The 22715-nt window shown below is 29.0% G+C and overlaps 1 protein-coding gene across 2 annotated transcripts; it reads right to left on the reverse strand.

The window, feature by feature from the left end:
- Window positions 1–357: 357 nt before the first annotated feature.
- On the reverse strand, window positions 358–20449 carry LOC107450944 (serine/threonine-protein kinase VRK1). Of its 2 annotated transcripts, none has more exons than XM_043046624.2 (11): window positions 20185–20449; window positions 15951–16094; window positions 14967–15013; window positions 12941–13010; window positions 10654–10850; window positions 10467–10565; window positions 9256–9385; window positions 3814–3934; window positions 2314–2372; window positions 1410–1558; window positions 358–737 (listed from the first exon to the last, which is right to left on the reverse strand). In XM_043046624.2, the coding sequence occupies exons 1-11, from the start codon at window positions 20195–20197 to the stop codon at window positions 537–539; spliced, it is 1230 nt and encodes a 409-aa protein (XP_042902558.1). In that variant the 5' UTR covers window positions 20198–20449; the 3' UTR covers window positions 358–536. The 2 variants fall into 2 exon arrangements, with proteins under 2 accessions (XP_042902558.1, XP_042902557.1); XM_043046623.2 differs by lacking the exons at window positions 9256–9385; window positions 10467–10565; window positions 10654–10850 and adding exons at window positions 4599–4728; window positions 5947–6045; window positions 6126–6322 and having other exon boundaries at window positions 20185–20390.
- Between the last annotated feature and the right edge of the window lie 2266 nt (window positions 20450–22715).

The raw sequence follows: 22715 nt of genomic DNA on the forward strand, positions 1-22715 counted from the left end.
AATGAGATAGTGTTAAATGCATGCAAAGCAATGCATGTTAAATACAAAAATAATTTATTTATTGTGTCAAAGCATACAATTCAACAATTTCCATTATAATTCTAGACATTTAAATGGGAGGGAACATAACTTAAATATTAAAAACACTTTATATAATATAGCTTCAATTTTGATAGTTTTCTTTTACATTTAAAATTATTTGATAACCTAATTATGAGCGTTTGCCATTATAATATAGGCAAGCTTGTTCAATTGATTCAAACGGATAAAGTATAAAACACAGTTGTTATTGTCGTAGAACAAATCTAAAACCTGGTAAGCAGAACGAGCATCATTTGCAAAAGAATATGACACCTATTTAGAAAAAAAAAACTTTATTATGGAATGACAACAACAAAAGAAAAGAAAAAGGGATCTTAATGCGAAGATCTCTTGTTTATGAAGAAACTAAGTTTGTTCTTTTAATGGAAAGGAAACATTTTATTTATATAAAAGAATTTCAGTTAAAATAAATTGCAAAAACATCGTCCAGTGTTTCACTTCTTTTTTCGAGTTTTAGCTTCTTTAGCCAGAGATCTTTTTTGAAGAATTTCTAACATGGCAGGAGTAGGTATTATTCCAGGATCTAGTACGGGTGGTGTCTCACACTTCCTTTTTTCTTGTTTAGCTTTTGCACCTTTAGTATTTTCTTTATCAGACACAGTTTTAACTTTCTTTGCTGCAGGGACTTTCGTTTTCTAAAAAATAAAATTTAACTTAGAAAAATTACTTAACCTTAAGTTGGATGTTAATAGATATTTTCAATAGAGGTAAAATAAGGTTCACAGAACGATTTAAATTTTCAGTTTGCTTAATTTATAATTGGAATGCTTAATGTTATTTGGAAGAGGGTCACAGAAAAAATATTTTAAATGGTGAAATATTTGCCCATAGTGAAATAAACTTCTTTTTATATATATTTTAATAAATAAACAGCTACCTAGGTAACAAACTGTTAAATTAGAAGGAAAGGTAAGTTACTTTAAAACTAACATTTAAAAAAAAAATTTCCCAAGTGAGCTATGTAGAAAAAGCAAAATAACTTTCTCATGATCTTAGCATTTGTCAATTAATGAACATAAAGCATCATTTTGCTAGTTTTTATATATTTTGAAAAGAGCATAATAGAAAATCTATGCCACTTGCTTAATTTTTAATTACCAAAATTTTTCTGTTAATATTGTGCCGGTACATAGTTGAACACTAATAAATTTAAAATAAATCCAAGACAATATAATCATTACAAAATATTTTAGAGATATCAAATTTTTTTTTGTACGATTGGAAGTTTAAAAATCCTATCGTAAAATTAAATTATCTAAACATAAAGTGCCCAAAAATATTAAAATATTTTCCAACAGTAGATATACCTTAGCAGGACTTTTGAAGTTTAAAACAGAACTTTTTTCACATCCAAGTTTTTTCAGTTCCTCCTTCAAAACTTTTCGGCATAATTCATAGCTTGGTTCATCTTCAAATTTCAGCTCTCCAACATAACTTAGAAGCTTTCTGATGACAACTATACAAAATAAAGTAAATACCTTTATATTTGTTTTTAACTAAAAACAAAACTAGGAATTTTTTTTTAGACATTTGTGGTTTTGTCTTTTATTTTTTTATGGGCAATATTTAAATTTAAGAGCTTTAATGCTCACAAGTTTGAAAACATACTTCAGTTATCTGAAGTACCACAAATGTGTGCAGTCAAACTGCTTTGACTATTGCCTATTAAGTCAATGTTTTTAACTACCTATTGTAATTAATAATTTATGAGAATAGTTTTAGTAATAATTTTACTAATCAATAATTTTAGTAATAGCAATATTTATTAAATTTTAATAATACTATGACTCTTTGTTTCCCAGTCAAATGCATACACAGAAATATTTTAATCCTACCAGTTAATGAGGGAAATTTCACAATTCTTGCCATTTTCTAATACCTTGTAAAGTTAAGAATAGTGAGAAGAAATAATTTCGATGCATAAATACTGATTTTAATGCTTATTAGAATTTCACAACAGAATTTTCAGATGACCATGAAAATATTACTACAGGTAGCATATTTACAAAATATTTTAAAATGATCTTAATGCAGAGCTGTAAACATGTCACTAAGTTTTATGACTATGGGTTGGAATTGCAACTCATAACTGATTTTTCGTTGTCCCATTCCTTGCACATGTTTCATTGAATTTTTCAATTTAATAACGACTAATTGATGTAAGGCTGATTTAATAATGTTACAACATATAAAACAGTATTTATTTTTTACCAGGGCAATCCTCATCTTCAAATAATTCATCTAAACTGTCATCAATGTGCTTCATGAACCTAATAAAAAAATAAACACTATAGCAATGAAAGAAAAATAAAGGAGATACACCAATACTGAATTTTACATACTAAAGCAGATTATAAATTTTTGTATTAATAAAATTTACTTGCCCTGAGAAATTTCACAACAGAAAAGCAATTCACTTTACATAATTACGTTCAAGGACAGAAAATTAACTATGTACACGGTGTTTGAATGTAAACATATAAAGTGAGTGAAACAAGAGAAAACTTAAATCGTGGCAAAAACAAAATTGTATCAAGTATCGCCTAAAGATAAGGTTTAATCTTTATTCTCACTAGAAATATAATATTATTAATAAAATTGAGTATAATCAGATATTACACTTTTTAAAATGCCACATTTATACTTAAAAACAATGTTACATCCATGATAAATAAAATATTTATTTTAAGTCCTCAACCAAAATTGAAATACTTGCAAGTGTTGGATGCACTCATGCCCTAACATACATTTTAGCTAAAAATAAAATTTTATTATTAACCAATTTTTCAGGTTTATGAATTATTTTGAAAGGAAATATTTGATGAACTATTTGAAATTTGCACATGCACACAGTAGATAACACAGAAGTAATTCTTTAACCACACATTATATAATTTTGTATTCGTCCTTTTATAAGATAAAAGCTATGATGAAATAATTCATAATTCAGCGGATGCAGGAGCAACTGTATTAGTTTTATTTCTGTCTTAAAAAACATTTCTTTCATCGCAAAAATTAAAATAAAAAAAATTCTCAGAAATAGAATGCTATGTTAATTGTAATGCAAAACTGAAGTTCATTTGATTTCAAACAGCCAGAAAAAGTAGCAAAATACTTTACTTAGTTTTTATTTATTTTATTAATATGTGGACTTATTTTTTTTAAACACGCAGGTTGACAAGTTTACACAATGAATAACATTGAAAATCTTGCTACCACTTTTTATTTATCTTTTAAATTTCAAATAACATTAACAGTACACTGAACAGCAAGTTTACGCTATGAATTACTTAAAGGCAGCACAATTCCCAAGTGATACTTTAAGTAAATCTATTTCTACCAATGCCCAAAATAGGTGTCAAATGTTCAATAGTCTTTTTAGGCCCTCATCTTTAACTGTCAGAATTTCATGAAATTTGGTATCAGGGATTATTTTTGGATGCTAAAATTGAATGCAATAAAAAAATTGGTGCTTCTTCTGCAAAAGTGCATTTTTTCATCAAAATAAGCATATTCTGTCATGGTTGCAGTTAACTGTTATAACAAATTTAAAATATTTCTTCGAGACCTTGCATCATAGCATTTACAGAAGGAACAAACCTGTCAAAAGTTATAAGGGTGATCCATTTTTCTTTGCTAACAGTACACCACAAATATATGACTATTTTTAATATGCTATAAAGATAAATAAAAATTTTAAAAGATAATTACTTCTCTTTTTCTTGTTGAAGTTTCACATTGTTTGCTTTGTGGCATTCCCAAGGAAGTTCACCACAAAGCCACTGTAACATGTTGTAACAAAGTAACTCCAGATCACTTCGTCTAGAAAAACCTACAGAAAGTACAAATAAAAGTTAATCTAACTATTTTCAAATTTAATTTTTGTATTCATTTTCATCAAATTAAATTATTAAATAAAACTTTTTAAAAAAAGTCCAACTATTTCTTTCTTTTTTTTAAACTCTTGCAATATCATAAATATCAAGAGTCATAGTCTCTTTCTCCCATATAATCTTCATTTATTCCAAAATTTTCCATACTATGGCATTTTTTTTCCTACTAGATGACCTCTAAACAGTAGACATGTTGTTGGTTGGTATGAGACAGGTCTTTTTACTGAACTGTAAGTGTGACAGAAGGCTGATTACTGCTTAGCAAAAGAACTGCACGAGTGCGTGTGGAGAGACAGTTGGTGACATGTAGAGAATGTAGAGAACAGTGAGCTCTGTCTCCTAGTAATTCATAATTCTTTAGTAGTTTCAGCTTTATATTCATTTACTTTATAAATATCTTGTGAATTCTGTAATGCATGCAAATTTTTTAATTTTGTACTAGGTAATAAAAATTATTTTCAGATAATTGATAGTAGATGGTGGATAAGAGACTCAAGAAATGAACATTTTAAGCAATTATTCCCCTGTCAGTAAACAACACATAAGAAGATGGAGAGGTTCAGTCAGACATTTTGAAATACAAAGGTATAAACTAATACTAACACCCTCTATGAGCATCTCTGCTAGTAAATTCTGGAGTTCCATTATGAGCCTTTTTAGGATCAGGTTCTTCTTTTTTATGAGATCCATCTCGCATATATTTACAAGCCAAACCCATATCAACCAAATAAACCTAGAAAAGAAACACAAATTGCATCTACAATTAATACTTTTAATGATTCATACATTTAAATTAATCATTGACAACGTTAAAAGAAGAGATTGAAAGGAAGCAGATGAGAAGCAACTCATAGAAAAATTTATCAAAATATTAGACTTTTCTAATACAAAATTGTTTCAGTTACATAAGTTATGCATATGATTTCATTTAAAATATGCAATAAATAAAGAAATTTGCTACATTCAGCCTTAAGTGAAAGGGGCATTAAAAGTAATTGTTAAGAGAATTTGATCTTTTTAATGCTTTTATTTACAATTTCATCTTGTCAGTTTCATTTACTTTTTAAATTGCAAAAATAAACTGAGATAATTGTAGGCAATAATTTTTAAAATTTAATTTTATGTAATATATAGAAATAAATAAAAATTTGACTGTTCTAAAATTTGTAAGTTATTGGGAATAAAATGTCCCCAACAACAACTTTCAAAGCGTGATCAACTTTCAGAATTAGAATTGCATAGGAACCTACACGTGAAAATGTTTTCGTATGATCTGTTCAGAAGCACGCAAAAGTTCATAATAGGGGAGTCACTCTAGCAGTGTATAACATTTTCAGGCACGGGCTCCTATGCAATTTTAATCCTGAAGATGTGCGCCCTAGCTCCCCAAGAAATTTGTCGCAACATTTATGTGGCTCCCTGTTATAAATAACACTAGTAAAACTTAAAATTTTGGCAAAAAATGGACTAAAAATATAGTTTTAAAAAGAAAAACTGTAGCTCAGCGAGAGAAATCTATTGAAAATGTGAAATCCGTGATATTAAAATATCCAAGATCTGTTAAACAGGTCATGTGACAGAAATACATATAGATTCCATGGAGAAACTAAGGATTGTAGCATTTAAATAAATTGTATCAAAATGTGAAAATGTAAACTTATTTTATTACATCTTTCACAATCAATGAAACTAGAACTAATCAGGGGAAATTCCAGACTTTGTGCGAAAAGGTTTAGTTTTGAAACATCTACTCAAAATTTTTTTTAATCTGTTAATACACGGACCTGATTTCTTTTTTAAAACTAAAATTACAAAAACAAGTCGTAAGTACAAATTTTTTGTAAAACGTTTTTTGTAAAACTTATTTATGAAAAATTAGTTAATAATTTTGTACATAATAATAAATAAAGTATTTTGAAACAAGTAATAAATATGAAATAAAGATACCTACTTGATTTTCAGTTTTCTTATTAGGACCTAGCAATAAGTTTGCAGGCTTCACATCCCCATGAATATAGCCATTACTGTGGATGTATTCTAAAACATTTATCTGTAAATATAATAAATAAATGCATTTAAAAAACTTATAAAAACACACATACGAAAAAAAAAAACTAAAAATAAACTTACCACAGATAAAGCAATGTTGTAAACTGTTTCAGGAGGAAATTTACGATTATTTTCTTCTAATAATTTTTGTAGGTCTTTTCCAAATTTTTCTAACACCATAAAACGATACTTGGATCCTTTATACTCAAAAGAACCAAATCCATGACAAGGTGAAAGACCCAAGTAAGGAAGCTTTTTTTGTTTTATCCACTCTTCAACTGTTTAAACAATATAATATATAAATAGAAATATATTATAATTATATATATATATAATATTATTAAATATACAGTCGAATTAAATATATAGTGAACCGTCTGCGGACTCAGTAATGTGTCCACTATAACCGATGGTTCACTATATCCAAATTTTTTGAAGAATATTTTTTGCATAAGACAGTTGAATGATTGAAAATTGGCTTTGCAATTTTGCATAAGTTATTTAAAAAATTATTAACTAATTAACAGATAATAAAGCAAAAATTGATGGAAAAAGTAATTACGTCGCTAAATATTAGTTTTATTTTCACTTTTTATGAAAAAAATTTGTGATTTTTGATTGAACACAATTTGATTTTAAATTGAGTTCATCAATTTTCTTATCTACAATGTGCAAAGAATGAAAGATTTTTGCATTTTGAACAAGATTTCGAGCCATCTTGACAAAGCATCTTCTCCGTTATCTCTTTCAGCTCCACGCAGTTTTTTCAATGAAACCATGTTTTTGTCGTATGCCGCAAGAATTGCTCTTCGATTTTTCCAAATGTTTGAAACTGTAGATTTTGACAAGGAAAATTCCTTACACAGTGTCGATTGATTGGTTCCATCATCAATACGCTTTACAATTTTAACTTTGTCCTCTATCGAAAACGCTTTCACCATGCTGAAATTCAGAACAAGCCCCTAAGACNAAACACATTTATTATTTATCAAAACATTTTGGTTTATAATTAACAATCTTCCTTTCTTTCATGTTTGCCCATTTTACAAATGCTTCTTGAAAGTTAAATGCACTTTCAGGGCCCTAAATATTAATCATTAACAAATATATATATCATATATTCTAGCCATTTTTGTTGATCGCTATGCTTCATCTCGTTTTTTTCGTGAACGCTAGCGTCATGGTTCTTCTTGCGAAAGATATTTAGATTTTTTCTCCTTCTTGTTTGATCAAGTTTTTTTCATGGATGTTAGCGTCATGATTTTTCGCGGAAGCCTTTTTTTTAATGGAATTTAGTAAAATCCTTTAGCAAAAATGCGAAAATGCTTCGTTGAATTTTAGCATTTTTGAGGGGTCTTTTCGCATTTTGCGAAAAAAGCTACCGTAGCGGAAACCCTGCTTTATAAATATCTTGTGAATTCCATAATGCATACAAATTTTTTAATTTTGAACTAGGTAATAAAAAGGCATGTGAACGACTGTGTTGAAGCTGAAACAGCTTCAGATCAATGGGTATCAGCTGGTCTAGAAAGTAAAAGTGGCTAGAACACAACACTGACCATGTTATCACTGTCCTATCATTGGTCATGAAACCATAAGCCTTACTCTCCATGACCCTCAGCACACAATGGGCATTTGCAAAAGTAATTTGTTTATAGTGGTATTTTCTCCCACTCAGCTTGGAGAAGATACGTAAATTCTCTTATTGATTTTCGACGACCAACTCCTACTAGAGATTTTCTATAGGACTCAAAGAAGGCTAGTTTTTTCAGTGCACTTCGTTGTCTAACCTGTAAAATTGCTACAGCGTAAGAAGCATATTATTTTCAAGAACAGTGGAGTAAGAATCGACGATGACAATGAATTGGGATCAAGGAACCCAGTCCATACCACAAGAAACATCCTTACACCATTATTCCAAAACTACCAAACTTTATGGTAGATGAACAGTGCATTTTGGCATAAGGACCCAGAAACTGCCTTCTGACTGAACCTTGATTCATCACTCCAGAAAATCAGTTTTTACTCATCTATTCTGTTTTCAATGGACCTTTTTCCCCAACAGTCAATAAATTGCAGAGTGATTTACACAGAGGCTGAACTCATAAAACAAAGCTCTTCCAGAAAGAAATATTTATTCCGACGATTGTGAAGCGTGAAATAAAAATTCTATTCAGCATCCTGCATAAGTTATTGTACAAGCAGGTGAAAAGCTGAATAGTAATTGGCCTCTCCAGCTAGAAAAAAAAATAGTTTGTTACCACTTCTGATGAACTCATAACTTTCATAGATCTAGCTGATTTGACGCGATTATCGATCATATTTCTAACAATCTACAGTCCACTTTTGACAAACCTTACACCTCCTCAACTAAGCAGTGAAGTTGGATTTTGTAAATCAAAGGTTTATGGTTGGCATCATGACCATGGAAATCAAGCAAATGTGCTTTGTTATGAACTACATTTATCAAAACAACAGCTCTGGAAAAATGTTGGGAACTCCTGTAGTATGTGGGCATCGGTTTAATACGGTTTTAATGAATTTCTTCAGACAGTATTCGTTGCTCTCTCAAGCAGGCAGTTTTGTGTATATGCTGAGTCAAAGCACATTCTGATGTTCACCACTCACCTTCCACTTATTAAACACAATAGCCTTATTTTGTAATGTTTAACTCACTAGATATGCCGTTTAAGGATGGCCATTTCTACGATTCCTCCAAGTCAGACAGCTCTGAATTTTGTGGCATCTTGCATGCGACTTAATGTCATTGCTATTTCCTATACCATATTAAGTACATAGATCAGAACCACATATATCTTTTTTGCTCATTAAATGTTGTTAAAAAAAACTATTGCTTGCTTACACTGATAGTAAGTACCGCTTATTTCTGTGCCGTTACAAGACGGAGCAGAAGCATGACGTGACTGATGCTTGCCAAGAGCTAGAAGCACAATGTTTAAAAGGAGCGTTCTCATTGTTTTTTTTCCAACTGTACATATATATAGAAAAAAAGAAAAAGCATCATTCAAACATTTATCAATAAATGGTAATCTATTCCACTAACAATTATCTTTAGATAATTGATAGTAGATGGTGGATAAGAGATTCAACAAATGAACATTTTAAGCAATTATTCCTCTGTCAGTAAGCAACACATAAAAAGAGGGAGGTTTAGACATTTTGAAATACAAAAGTATAAACTAATACTAACACCCTCTATGAGCATCTCTGCTAGTAAATTCTGGAGTTCCATTGTGAGCCTTTTTAGGATCAGGCTCTTCTTTTTTATGAGATCCATCTCGCATATATTTACAAGCTAAACCCATATCAACCAAATAAACCTAAAAAAGAAACACAAATTGCATCTACAATTAATACTTTAAATGATTCATACATTTAAATTAATCATTGACTACGTTAAAAGCAGAGATTGAAAGGAAGCAGAAGAGAAGCAACTCATAGAAAAATGTATCTAAATATTAGATTTTTCTAATACAAAATTCTATCAGTTACATAAGTTATGCATATGATTTCATTTAAAATATGTAATAAATAAAGAAATTTGCTACATTCAGCCTAGTTAAGAAGTAATTGTTAAGAGAATTTAATCGTTTTAATGTTTTTATTTACAATTTTAAGTTGTACTTTTTTTTATGTAATATATAGAAATAAAAATTTGACTGTTCTAAAATTTGTAAGTTATTGGGAATAAAATGTCCCCCACAACAACTTCCAAAGCGTGATCAATTTTCAGGATTAAAATTGCACAGGAACCTACATGTGAAAATGTCTTTGCATGATCTGTTCAGAAGCACACAAAGAAACAGTTCATAATAGGGGAGCTACTCTAGCAGTGTATAACATTTTCAGGCACGGGTTCCTACGCAATTTTAATCCGGATGATGTGCCCTAGCTCCCCAAGAAGTTTGTCGCAACATTTATGTGGCTCCCTGTTATATATAACACAAGTAAAATTTTACATTTTGGCAAAAAATGGACTAAAAATATAGTTTTAAAAAGAAAAACTGTAGCTCAGCGAGAGAAATCTATTGAAAATGTGAAACCCGCGCTATTAAAATATCCAAGATCTGTTAAACAGGTCATGTGACAGAAATACATATATATTCCATGGTGAAACTAAGGATTGTAGCATTTAAATAAATTGTAATTAAATAAGTTTACATTTTCACATTTTGATACATCTCTCACAATCAATGAAACTAGAACTAATTAGGAGAACTAATTTGTTTAATCTGTTAAAATAAGGACCTGATTTTTTTTTAAACAAAAATTTACAAAAAACAGTAGTAAGTACATATTTTGTGTAAAATGTCCCTATTTGTGAAAAATCAGTTAATAACTTTGTGCATAATAAATAAAATATTTCGTAAGAAGTAATAAATATAAAATAAAGATACCTACTTGATTTTCAGTTTTCTTATTAGGACCCAGCAATAAGTTTGCAGGCTTCACATCCCCATGAATATAACCATTACTGTGGATGTATTCTAAAACATTTATCTGTAAATTAATAAATAAATGCATTTAAAAAACTTATAAAAACACACACAAAAAAAAAAAAGGAAAAGAAAACTAAAAATGAACTTACCACAGATAAAGCAATGTTGTAAACTGTTTCAGGAGGAAATTTACGATTATTTTCTTCTAATAATTTTTGTAGGTCTTTTCCAAATTTTTCTAACACCATAAAACGATACTTGGATCCTTTATACTCAAAAGAACCAAATCCATGACAAGGTGAAAGACCCAAATAAGGAAGCTTTTTTTGTTTTATCCACTCTTCAACTGTTTAAGCAACATAATATGTAATTAGAAATATATTATAATTATATATATATAATATAATTAAATAAATAAATATATATATAATTAGAAAATACAGATATTTAGTATTAGATATTTAGATGTATACAGATATTTAGTATTAAACTTAGATATTTAGTGTCATTTTAAATATGTGAAAATTTTTTAAATCAGAGGGAGATTTATTAATATCTTTCAAACTTTAGGAGAAAAAATTTCCGATAAGGAGCGAAATCATATTTTACAACAAAAAATAAGCACCTTTTAAGCACTTGAATATCCAGGGGTGATAGTGACACTAAGTGAAAAACCTTGAAAATTTCATGTACAAAAAATCAATATCATATCAATTTATATACCATACATGTTTTGTATTTAACAGAATATTTTGAAATAAGATTTATAATTAAATTACCAACCAATGAAGAATACCTCACCTATACAGTAACTTATTTAAGAAAAATCTTATTAGTTATTGCTATAATTTACCATGTGATTTTGAAAATCCAGAATTTTTGTTACGATATGCAAATTTCAAATTGCCCATTTAAAATCTAAGCTACATTTAGATAGTTTTTTTAGTATTTTTAACTACTTATTTGCATGTGGTTTATAAATTTCCGATACATTTATTATGAATCTTGCGTCATAAATCGCACATTTAAGTGATCACATTTTGCCGGACTTAGTTTGTGAGGATTACATTGTAAATACACATTTTTCAATAACTTTTTCAGCAGTTTCTGAGATGCATTCTTAATTAGTTTGAAAAATTCCAATTTTATTATGACAAGCGAATTTTAAATTAAGCACTACAATAATTACTTATTGCCACACTTTACTTTTGCTAAGTTCATTGTAAATTTAATCTTTTGTGTTGCAATTATTGCAATGTTTTTCTTCGCAATTTTTACGATCTCCTTACTTTAACTACAATGTTAATACAACACGAGAGTTTCTAATCCCGAATTTAAATAGTCACTATTTGATACAATTTATTTGAGCATATTTCATCATAAATATAGTTATTATATAAAGTTACTTCTCCGTTGCGGTAGTTGGCACCATGCATTTGCATGTGGTATTTAGAATTCAGATACTTCAATACAATGTTATTTCAACCTGAAAAATTCAAAAACTTGAGTTTTTAAACTGCTTACTGTTGGTAATTTATTTTGCTTAAATTTTTTTTTCAAGTTGAGGGGATTCTTTCTTAAAACCTCTTTTAATTCAAGAAATATAGAAATATTTGAAAATAATACTAAATAAGTATTGAATTCTATTTTGCACAATGGATTTGTTTCAATTTATATGTATTATGTAAAAACAAAATACTTAAACAATATGAAATAGTACAATAAGTTTCACAGGGGTTCTAGCACAATTTCAAAATAATTAAAAAGGTTGCTGTGTAACAAAGATATATTGGAAGATTTATTACCTGTGGCAAATGTAATTTATACGATTGCTGATGAAATATTCAACATCTTAAAGGAGTTAAAGACTATTCATAAAGTTAACACGACAAAATGTATTGACATAGGCACAGATGGAGATGGATTAATGAGGGGGCACATTTCAGAATTCAGAGCTTGAGTTCAAGAAATTTTACAGCTTAGCTACACGGAATCCTTGCTGTTTACATAGATAAGCCCTGGTAAAAACAGACTCTAAGTGAACATCTCATTAAAAGTAAACGCATCATTAGAAGAACAACAGCTAATGCAAATTTTCACAGATAGAGCCTTGAAATTTGTTTACAAGAATGAGTCTCTTCCAAATTTTTGAAGTCACTTACAGGAAATTTTTTTCAGAGTTACCCATGAAAGCCCTGATGTCTTTCCAAACAACTCATTCATGTGAAAGAACATTTTTAGCTCTTCTTTATCTTGCCTTTAATTAGAGCTCTATCTTGCTTTTAATTGTTTACTGTTTTCTTAAAAGAAAAAAAAGTTCACAAGTCTGCATGCAGCAGAGTCAGTCTTAGGATAATTTGAGGAATCTTTAAACCACTCAGCCATGCGATGGGAGAAAGAGATGAGTAATATAGAGTTTGAAAGAATTACACTTACTACGAGCAGGCTTTCCAATGTTTTGATAGCAATGCATTTCAGCAAAAAGTGGCCCATTAGCATGATATTCCTTTAAAAATAAATGTTATTATAAACTTATACATATTATTATAAAGTATATAAATCATATAAAACAAAGATTCACAATGATTTTTCATCTCTTTATAGACTTGAACACACCTGTAGTAACAAGATAGAACAAGCAGGGATAGGAACTTGCAATTCTATGTTTATTGCTGATTAAGAAAATATTTGTTTCAAATTTCATTTAAAGTTAATTTAAACTTTCTGCAGCATTAAATTTGGCATGTGTGTCATATTACAGCCATCCTTAAATTAGAATACAGATTAACAATTGAACTGAATATTGAAACATGGAAAATGTAACAGTGATAGAAATTAAAACTCTGATAGAAAATTCTGATGCATATAAAAATGATTCCACGTTTGTCTTAGTAATGTTAGATTATATTACTAATGAAAGAAAATTGAAGAATTAAAATAAAAACAGTTAGAGTTAGTGTCCCAGCTTAGTGTAGGACTTGAACTAATTGTGAAAAAAGATTTAGAAAGTTTAATATGTGGTGTGAAACATTAACATTACCTGTTTCCATCAAATCTGAAAATTTTATATTATTTTCCAAATCCCTAGAAAGATCTTTTAAGGCCAAAAATGTGACTGATAATTTAAAGTCAGAATTATTAATTCGTCTACTCGAAGAAAAAGCCAATAATGCTCCACTGAAGAAGAATTGAAAGATTACGTAACATTGAAAGATTTAACTCAAAGAGCTACTAAATTTCGCCCTGCTCATAAAAATTAAGACGAAAATTCCATTCAATTTACCACAAGACTTTGATCTATTTTTGAATATTACTTACACTTGAGAGAGAAAATTGAATATAAAAAAAGGGATTTTGCGATTAGGTAAGTTCGCATATCATAATAAAAACATAGCTTAAGTATATATTAGGATTTAAGTAACCACTTTGAAATTAATAGTTATGAATAGAAAAAAAGATTTAAATTTTATTATTTTTTTGGAATGTCATATGGATTTAAGATAAAATCGGCAAAAATAAAGCAGATAGAAAAGTGACTACTCAAATTTGAAATTCGTGTATCATGTTAAAAATATAGGGATTTCAAAACAATGAATTATGTAGCAATAACTGTTTTAAAAAACGTTTGAGAAACTACATAAGACAATAACTGCAAAGTGATCGCATCAAAAAGTGAAGACTCAAATATGCAATTCAAAATTTTAAACACATATTTTAAAAAATAATAATTTTATAGTGTTTGGAAGCTTACGCAAGCGGCACATCAATACATAGCAGACAGCAGCTTGTGCATCTCAACCTTACCGGATACTTTTAGCTCTTGATATTATTGCTATTGTAGGTAACTGCTTTCAAATCAAACCTGAGATATATATCCGTTTGATGTCTGAATTATTAGTCTAATTTAAATTTTTTTTACTATTCATTTGATTTTGTCTAAACAAAATTCATGGCAATGATGCAAAACACAGGAAAAATCTTGCACTTTATCAGATTAACAAATTCAGTAAAGATTCATGATGAGTGCATCACAAATTGTAATGGGTATAATATAAAGTCAACGTTCTAACAAGAACACCTGATATTTGATCTAATAACTATCTAATTATAGATGACTTAGATGAAAGCTCTTGATGAAAAATTTGCTGAAAGTATCCTGAATGCAATAATTGAAATGAATTAAATAAGGTTATACAAGAAGAAAAAAGGCACATTTAATTCATTTTCATAAAGATACTGTTAAGCTTTGAAAAAGCAAAAAAGAAAGCCCATGAAATAGTACAAATTATTAAATTTTGCTGGTAGAACTATTATAAATTATGGTGGTAACAATGCTAAATAATAAACAATCTAAAGTTAAGGGTAGTGACATAGCATCAGGTTCTAGCATTTTGAAAACAATATAAACAACCACATAATATAATACAAATGACGAAAAAGAATGCTTTGAACTAATACTCACTATTTTAATAACATAATTCATTTCCTTGGGCTTTTCTTTAGATGAGGCTATAATAATAAAGATAAATCAATTCTTCAGTTATAGAGAAATTCAAACTTCAAATCATAACTATAGACTTAATTTAAAAGAACTTAAAGAGCATTCTCTCTTTTATTCCATACAGTGAGAAAAAAAAAGAGATAACTTTTGATTTAATGATTAGTTGGATCTTAAATTTTTTTTATTCGTATTTAGATTTTTCTCATCTCTTTAAAGAAATTATAAGAAAGAATAATTTTAATATAAAAATTTGCTTTATTTACTTTAAAATCTTATAAATACAAAATTTTGTCCAAGAGTTCAATTTCACCAATGAAAAAAACTATCCTATAGCAGTAGTTGTTACAGCTATTTTTTTTTTTAAATGTGAATATTAATTAGTCTTGAAATGTAGTCAATAATTTTTACTACTTAAAAATAGTTTAGAATAATAATTGGTTTATTTAAACATGGTGAATTATTGAAGAAAAACTTTTAATTATGTTTAGAAGATTTAATTTATTATTACAAATATTTTTTTTAAACTAATTTTTTCTTTTCAACATTCTACTTTTTAGGCCTCATTCTGCTTTTCTAACAGTGAATAAAGAAATGCTAAAAAATTATCAAATACTTGTAGTTTCATTAAGTATCTAAACCTCTTTAATCTTTTCCTGGACATAGAGAGTTATGTTCCTCAGACTGACTTCAATAAGCTTTACATCAATGAGGAAAATTAGCTGCATTTGAAACTTGTTCTTTTAAATTAATATTAAAAGTAATCATGAGGAATATTTAAAAACTAGTGTTTTTTTTGCATCATGCTACTCAAAAATTCATTTTTTCCAAAAAGGTAGTAGCACATTACAATACAAAGAAAGTACCTACCAATGACAATAGTTTCGTTACATGCAGCACACTCTGACAAATATATGTTATACATAAATACCATTCTTAAGCACTTACCAAAGTATACAGTCCCAAAACCTCCAGATCCAATTTGTGTGCCGATAAGCCAGCTCTTTTTAGTGGTATCAGATATTTCATATCCTTCTGGTATAGGCTCAGGCAACTGATATCCTTTTGCGGCAGTTTTCTTACGAGCTCCACCTAAATTTATTAAAATATCAATCAAAATTAAGATATTAATAAGACTTAAAAATATAACATATTGACAGATATTTATTAAAAATTACGTGTACTTAGTATTATTAATTTAGTACTTCATTCTATTAAGTACCAGGGGTCTGTTTTTGTAAAATTGTGAAAAAATTACTCGTAATTTGTGAATATAAAATAAACGCTAAGTCACATTCCTTCAACCAGGGTTTGCTTTTATGAATTTGTGCAAATAGGGTCCGTTATTGCAAAAAAACTTTTTCAAGGAGTTTTTAAATTGTAAAGACATACAAGATTATGCTCAACACTTCAAAATTATAATTTAAAAAAAAAAAAAAAAAAAATTTAAAAAATAAACTGCAATTGCAGCTACTAAATTAGCGATGCAACATATAAATATTTGGTACAGTAGGGAACTGATTATCCGGAACGATCGGGACCATTGCTATTCCGGATAACTGATTTTTCCGGTTTTCTGAATCGCTACAAAAAGCAATTTTTTTTTAATTGTTAAACCCAACTAAAAATATTTTTTAGGAAATAATCTTAAAAAAAAGAAAAAACGGTGAAGTAATACGCTAATGATTATTTCCAAAATGATGGTAAGGTAAACATCTTTCAAAAAAGAAAGAAAAATCTTATGAGGAATTTTTTTTTTTTTTTTTAAATGGCGGGAAAATTTATCGAATTTCGTTTCGGTTTTTTGGTTTTCTGATTTCCAGATAACGGTTTCTGTACTATATTTAACATATACTGCTGAATGCAGAATATTCATTTTGGACGAATAAAGGAAGAAGCATCTGCCGAAGACAAAATTTAGTTTGCTTACACCTGTCTTTCTCTCTCCCACCCCCTCCTGGGAAGGGTTTATTCGATTAACAAAATAATGAAGATAAATTATTTTGTAAAGGGTCTGTTTTTAAGTTAAAATATTTTGTGAAGGGTCTGTGCGAATCAGTCACGTCATGCTTCTGCTCCGTCTTGTAACGGCACAGAAATAAGCGGTACTTACTAACAGTGTAAGCAAACAATAGTTTTTTTTAACAACATTTAATGAGCAAAAAAGATATATGTGGTTCTGATTTATGTACTTAATATGGTATTGGACCCAAATTCCTTCTAAACAGACCCCTGAGTACTAATTAAATATTTATTAATATTAAGCTAAATAAAAAAAAAAGAAAGATTGCAAGCACTTTTCGTCATATACAATTACGACTTAGCAATATACATTGTTACACAGATAGTATTCTTTGTTTCTTCTAAAGCATAACTATGATTTAAGCTGCTGATATGAAAACAAAGATTTCACATGTCGGAACTCTGTTTTATGCTAACACTGTCATCTTGATAACAAAAGCTGTGGCTTCCTCTGACTCTCAATGAAAAAAATTATATCAAGAAAATTTTTTTATTATTACCAACTTTAAAAAAAAAAAAAAATCATTTCATTTCAATATTCTGAATTCATATAATGTACTACTTCTGTTTCACACCATTATTAAAAAAAAACTTATCAATACACATAAATATAAAAATTGGTTCGATTTCTATTATTTTTAAACTAATAATCTTTTTCCTTAGTAATTGAAACAAAACCAGTGTTTGTTTATTTGGAATTTGGCTATAGATCAATTTACCTTCTAATTTTAAACTAAAAAAATTAAGATATTAGAAAGTAGGGTTTTTCTTTTAATAATACTTCATACTTGGCTTAAGAAAATATTAGGAAATATTTTGGAACATTATACATATACCAGACTTTAAGAAAGGAGCAATAATCAAAATAAGCCACTCTAATTCAAGTTTTATTAACTACTCAAGCATAATAAAAACATTTTAATGCCAAGATTAATAAAATATACTATTTTCTATTTCAGAATAGTTTCAAATTCAGAATTTCATTATTTTAAAATCAGAACAGATTTAAATATAATTTAATTAATGTAGCACTGCACAAATGTTTGAGATCAATATTTCTCATTAATATTTATTTTCATTAATTAATGGTATGTGTTGATTTTGCAATAAACGAAATGAAATTAGAAAAATGCTTTCACTGCAAGGATTTGAAGAGAGTAAAATGAATGTGATTAAGATTTTAATATTTGCAGGTGTATCAAGCTGTTATAAATCTTTTAGTGAATGCGAGATCAAGAAAAAACTGCTACTGATTGTCTTAATTTTTGTAGAGCAGTTGGAAATGATGCATGTGTGATGAAGAGTGAAATAATTCGAGGTCCTGGTATCGATGTGGAAATTGATGAAAGCAAGTTTGGTAATTGAAAGTATAATTATGATAGAAGAGTAAATGGTAGACAGTTGTTCGATGGTTATAGAAAAAGTGAGGGTTAAATAATTTTTTCCCCTCAAAGATAGTAAAAAAGAGACTTTGCTTGAAGTTATTACCTAAAAAATATTGCCTGGGACAACTATCAACTAAGATAGCTGGAAATCCTATATTAGTCTGAAATATGAAGATTTCCTACAATCTGTCAAGCAATTTATTAAATTTTATTAATTCCAAAACTGGTGAGCCTACAAATAAAATTGAGAGCATGCATAGTCAGATAAAGCAAAAATCTTGCTACCAAAATGTTTGTTTCTTATTTTGCTGAATTTCTATGAAAACATAGCTATTGGGATCAGAGGGTAGCTCATTCACTTCATGATTTTATGCAATGCATATAAGATTTGCACAAGCCACACTCCTTTCATGATGCCGAAAAACCAATACTAATTAAGTTTACAGATAAGAGCTATTTTCGTTGCTATGAAAAGCTTTGAGATTATAATTGTGTTTTATGCAGATGCAGGGTGGGTAGCCAAATTTTTAAACAAAAAATAAGCACCTTTTAAGCACTCTAGAAATATTTTTAGAAACTATATACATAAATAAAATGCAAACTAATTTTCAAAGACTTTACATGATCATGATAAAACAACTAGTTTCTGACGATCCTGAGAGATTTTTCGGTTCAATTTCAGAGGGGTGAAAACAAACCCTGAAATTGAGAAAATAGCCTGCAAAATTCAGCAGAGTTGCAGATGAGAATCTCATCGAGCTTAGCTTAATAGACGCACATGCAGACTCACAAGTATTTCATCAAGTATGTAAAATGATTGGTGCTTTGATAAGCTATGGACCGACGACAGGCCGAAATGAATTGTGAAAACGTTGAATAATACAATGTGAAAAGCACGCTTTTGCATAAAACGTGGCGAAAATAGACACGGAAAAGAAAAAATCTCATTTTCGAAAAGGGAAAATTAGGCATTTTGTAAAACAACCTACTGAAAAAAAAGCACCTTTAAGGGCTTTTAAAAAACGAAAATTGGAAACAAGCACCTTTAAGCACTTTTTAAAAATGCTATGCACTATGAGATGTTAAATGTCCTAAATACCTATTGCTTGTTAACATAAAACATTTTAAAGTGTTACAGTTGTTCTAAAAATGTTTGTAAAAAATAAGACAAAAATCGACTACTTTTTGAGGCCAACTTCAGCATGAAAAAAATAGCCAAAGAGTAGAAAAGTAAATTACTACAAAAAAAAAAAATGACTTATGAATCAATAACCACAAATTTCTCATAGAATTAAAAGCAACAATCATATTGAAGTTTGCACAGTTAAATTCTATACTCCAATTTCTAAAGCAATTTAAAAATACAGGTAAAATGTTGGAAAAATTGTAAGCAGGAGTTTAAAAAATCTCAAAAGGAACACGCTCATTTTTAATAGCATTAATGGAATTTAATTTACGGCACAGTGTTTGATAAAGTTGTCATGGAGGCACTACAACTAATTGAAAGCAAGAATTTCTAGAACGAGAGGAATACAAAAAAATGCAAATCATATCTACTTTATTTAAGATACAAAACTATATTTGAAAGATGTAGAAAACAAGGAAATAAAAAAACTACAATCGTACTAATGATAGAAGGAATGCTTAAGCAAAATAAAAAAAAATTCTAAATATAAAAATTAAATATTATTAAGCAGAAAAATATGAACACAACACTCAAATACAAAGCGAAAGAAACTTTTCGTTTAGAGATATAGCTAAAAATAAAATAATACCTCTTCCTGCCATAAAGAATATATATATTAAAACTGTTTATGCTAAAAACGCGAAAGTTATATATACATAATTTTGTACCACATATGACTACAATTAGCAATGTAAACGAAGTTACAAAGAAAACTACTTTTTCCGCACTTTTGAATTAAAAGAAATTGCCATTAGTAAAATGAAACTTCTAATCAATACTGTGAGATCAGCTTACAGCTTTCAAAGAAATATTAGCTTCTCGATACTTTTTACTGACACGATCAAATCCCGTTTGGTACATTTATTTACGTCGCACTATTGGCTATGATCGGAAAAACATCCCTGAGGATCATCCGGCTTTAACCCATCCGCAAATCGGAATTTTGAACTGAAATAGAGCATGCTCAATCTCTGATCCAGTCAGTATCCCTAGAAATATTGATTTTTTATAGGAGCTTGGAGGACTTCGTGACCCGACAGATTTATAGCATGCATTAGTCACTATTTTATACTCGGAGGGTCATCTCGGTCAGCCGGGATCAAACTCACAACCTCTCGTACATTGGACGAGCTATCCTGGCTCCGTGTACTAACTCGAGCGCAATTTTGAATGTCTAAAAAAATATATACACACACACACAAATGGTTACCTATTTTGAATGCTTTTTGATTTATTTATTCTAAAATTTAAACTTTTTTCAAATTAATTTTAATTTTTTTCTATTATTAATTAAATTTTCTTCCTATTAAGGATTTTATTAAATAAATTTTCCAAGTTATTTTTGATATCTAGATTTTTCTCATAGATGGTAGCACTGAAATGTTATTTGCTTCATATTTCTTCTACCAAATATATTTTTAAAATTTGTTGTAAAATTGTAAGTTGTTTGTTGTTAATTTACGTCGTACTAGAGCTGCACAATGGGCTATTGGCGACGGTCTGGGAAACATCCCGGAGGATGATCCGAAGACATGCCATCACAATTTTGATCCTCTGCGGAGGGGATGGCACCCCCACTTCGGTAGCCCGACGACCTGCGCGCGAAGTCGAGCACTTTACGTTAGCACAGTTTAACGAGGACCAATACCGCACACCCTCGGTCCCTACGCAGACTGATCCAAGTGGTCACCCACCCGCACACTGACCGCAGCCAGTGATGCTTGACTTCGACAATTTAAGCAATAAGCACTGTATTCTATTTTTTTCTACAGCAAAATTTTGTTAACTGTTAAATTAGTATATCTATTTTAAAAACATTTTTTACTTTTGCCTCATGCCGGTAACTTTGTTTTCTGCTTTATTTTGTTTCAATCTCAATTTCAACTGCACTTTTATTTTTTAGCGATATAGACACATTATAAAGAGTAATTTTTATCTTAGGATAATTATTCTTTATTCATAAATATCTCATTTATCGTAAAGGATGTGTACTGATGAAGACCTTTACGTTTTCCCATTGAAAGTTTTTATTATTTCATTCTATTATATTCTTCTTTTTTGTGTTTATAGTTTATATATATAAGTTCAACATGAAGATAAGACAAAGGAAAATTATAGACATATGAAAAAAAGGAGGGGGGGAATAATAATGACCAAAAAAAAAAAAAAAACTGCTTTAAAAAAAAAAAGGATGAAATTTTTTTAATAAAAAACAGGAAAATAAAAGATACAGTGAAACCTCTCGGTAAGGGCCACCTGTCCTTCCATTGAAAATTGACCCTTATGGGGGGTGGCCCTTAAATGGGGGTGACAAAAAATAAAATGAGGAAATCAAAATTTATGTAGAAAAAAACTGTTTATTAACATTTTAAGTTTTTATACATGTTTAAAAAAATTTTCAATTGAAGTTTGTTTACTTTTTGCAATTTTTTCGCAAAAAATTTTAGTTTCTATGATTCCTTAACTCAACAAAACAAATTAGTTAAAATCGCATCACTTATTAATGCCTTGGATTGGGATATCAGTTTATTTACTTGTATTAGCGTTTCTTGGTTTGATAAATATGGCACGGGAGACTCATGGGACGGGGGAAAAATGGCCTTTATTGGAGGTAGTCAGGAAAATGTGGCCCTCTAACGGGAGGAAAATTAACATTATGTCTATGGGGAAAATTTTCGTTCCTCAAAATATTGGCCCTTAATAGAGGTGGCCCTTAAGTAGAGGTGGTCTTTAGGAGAAGTTTCACTGTATAATCTTTTCATCAGCCCACACGATTATATCCACGAAAAAGAGTATAATGTGGACATAATCGTATATATTGCGGATATAATCGTGTGGGCTGATGAAAAGATTATATCTTTTATTTTCCAGTTTTTTAAAAAAAAAAAAATTTCATCCTTTTTTATTTTTTTTTAATCAGTTGATTGTTATTTTTTTTTCATTATTATTCCCCCCTTTTTCATACGTCTATTCTCATTTGTTTTATCTTCATGTTGAACTTACCTAATGAGTTCTGTTTACTTGCCGCTTATGCGCAATAAATGAAACTTATTGTTTTTCGTAACTTTCTTCGTGTTTTCTTGTATTTATTTATTTTGTTGTATATATATATATAAATAT

This window comes from Parasteatoda tepidariorum, chromosome 7, assembly GCF_043381705.1.
Source record: "Parasteatoda tepidariorum isolate YZ-2023 chromosome 7, CAS_Ptep_4.0, whole genome shotgun sequence".
Classification (NCBI taxonomy): domain Eukaryota; kingdom Metazoa; phylum Arthropoda; class Arachnida; order Araneae; family Theridiidae; genus Parasteatoda; species Parasteatoda tepidariorum.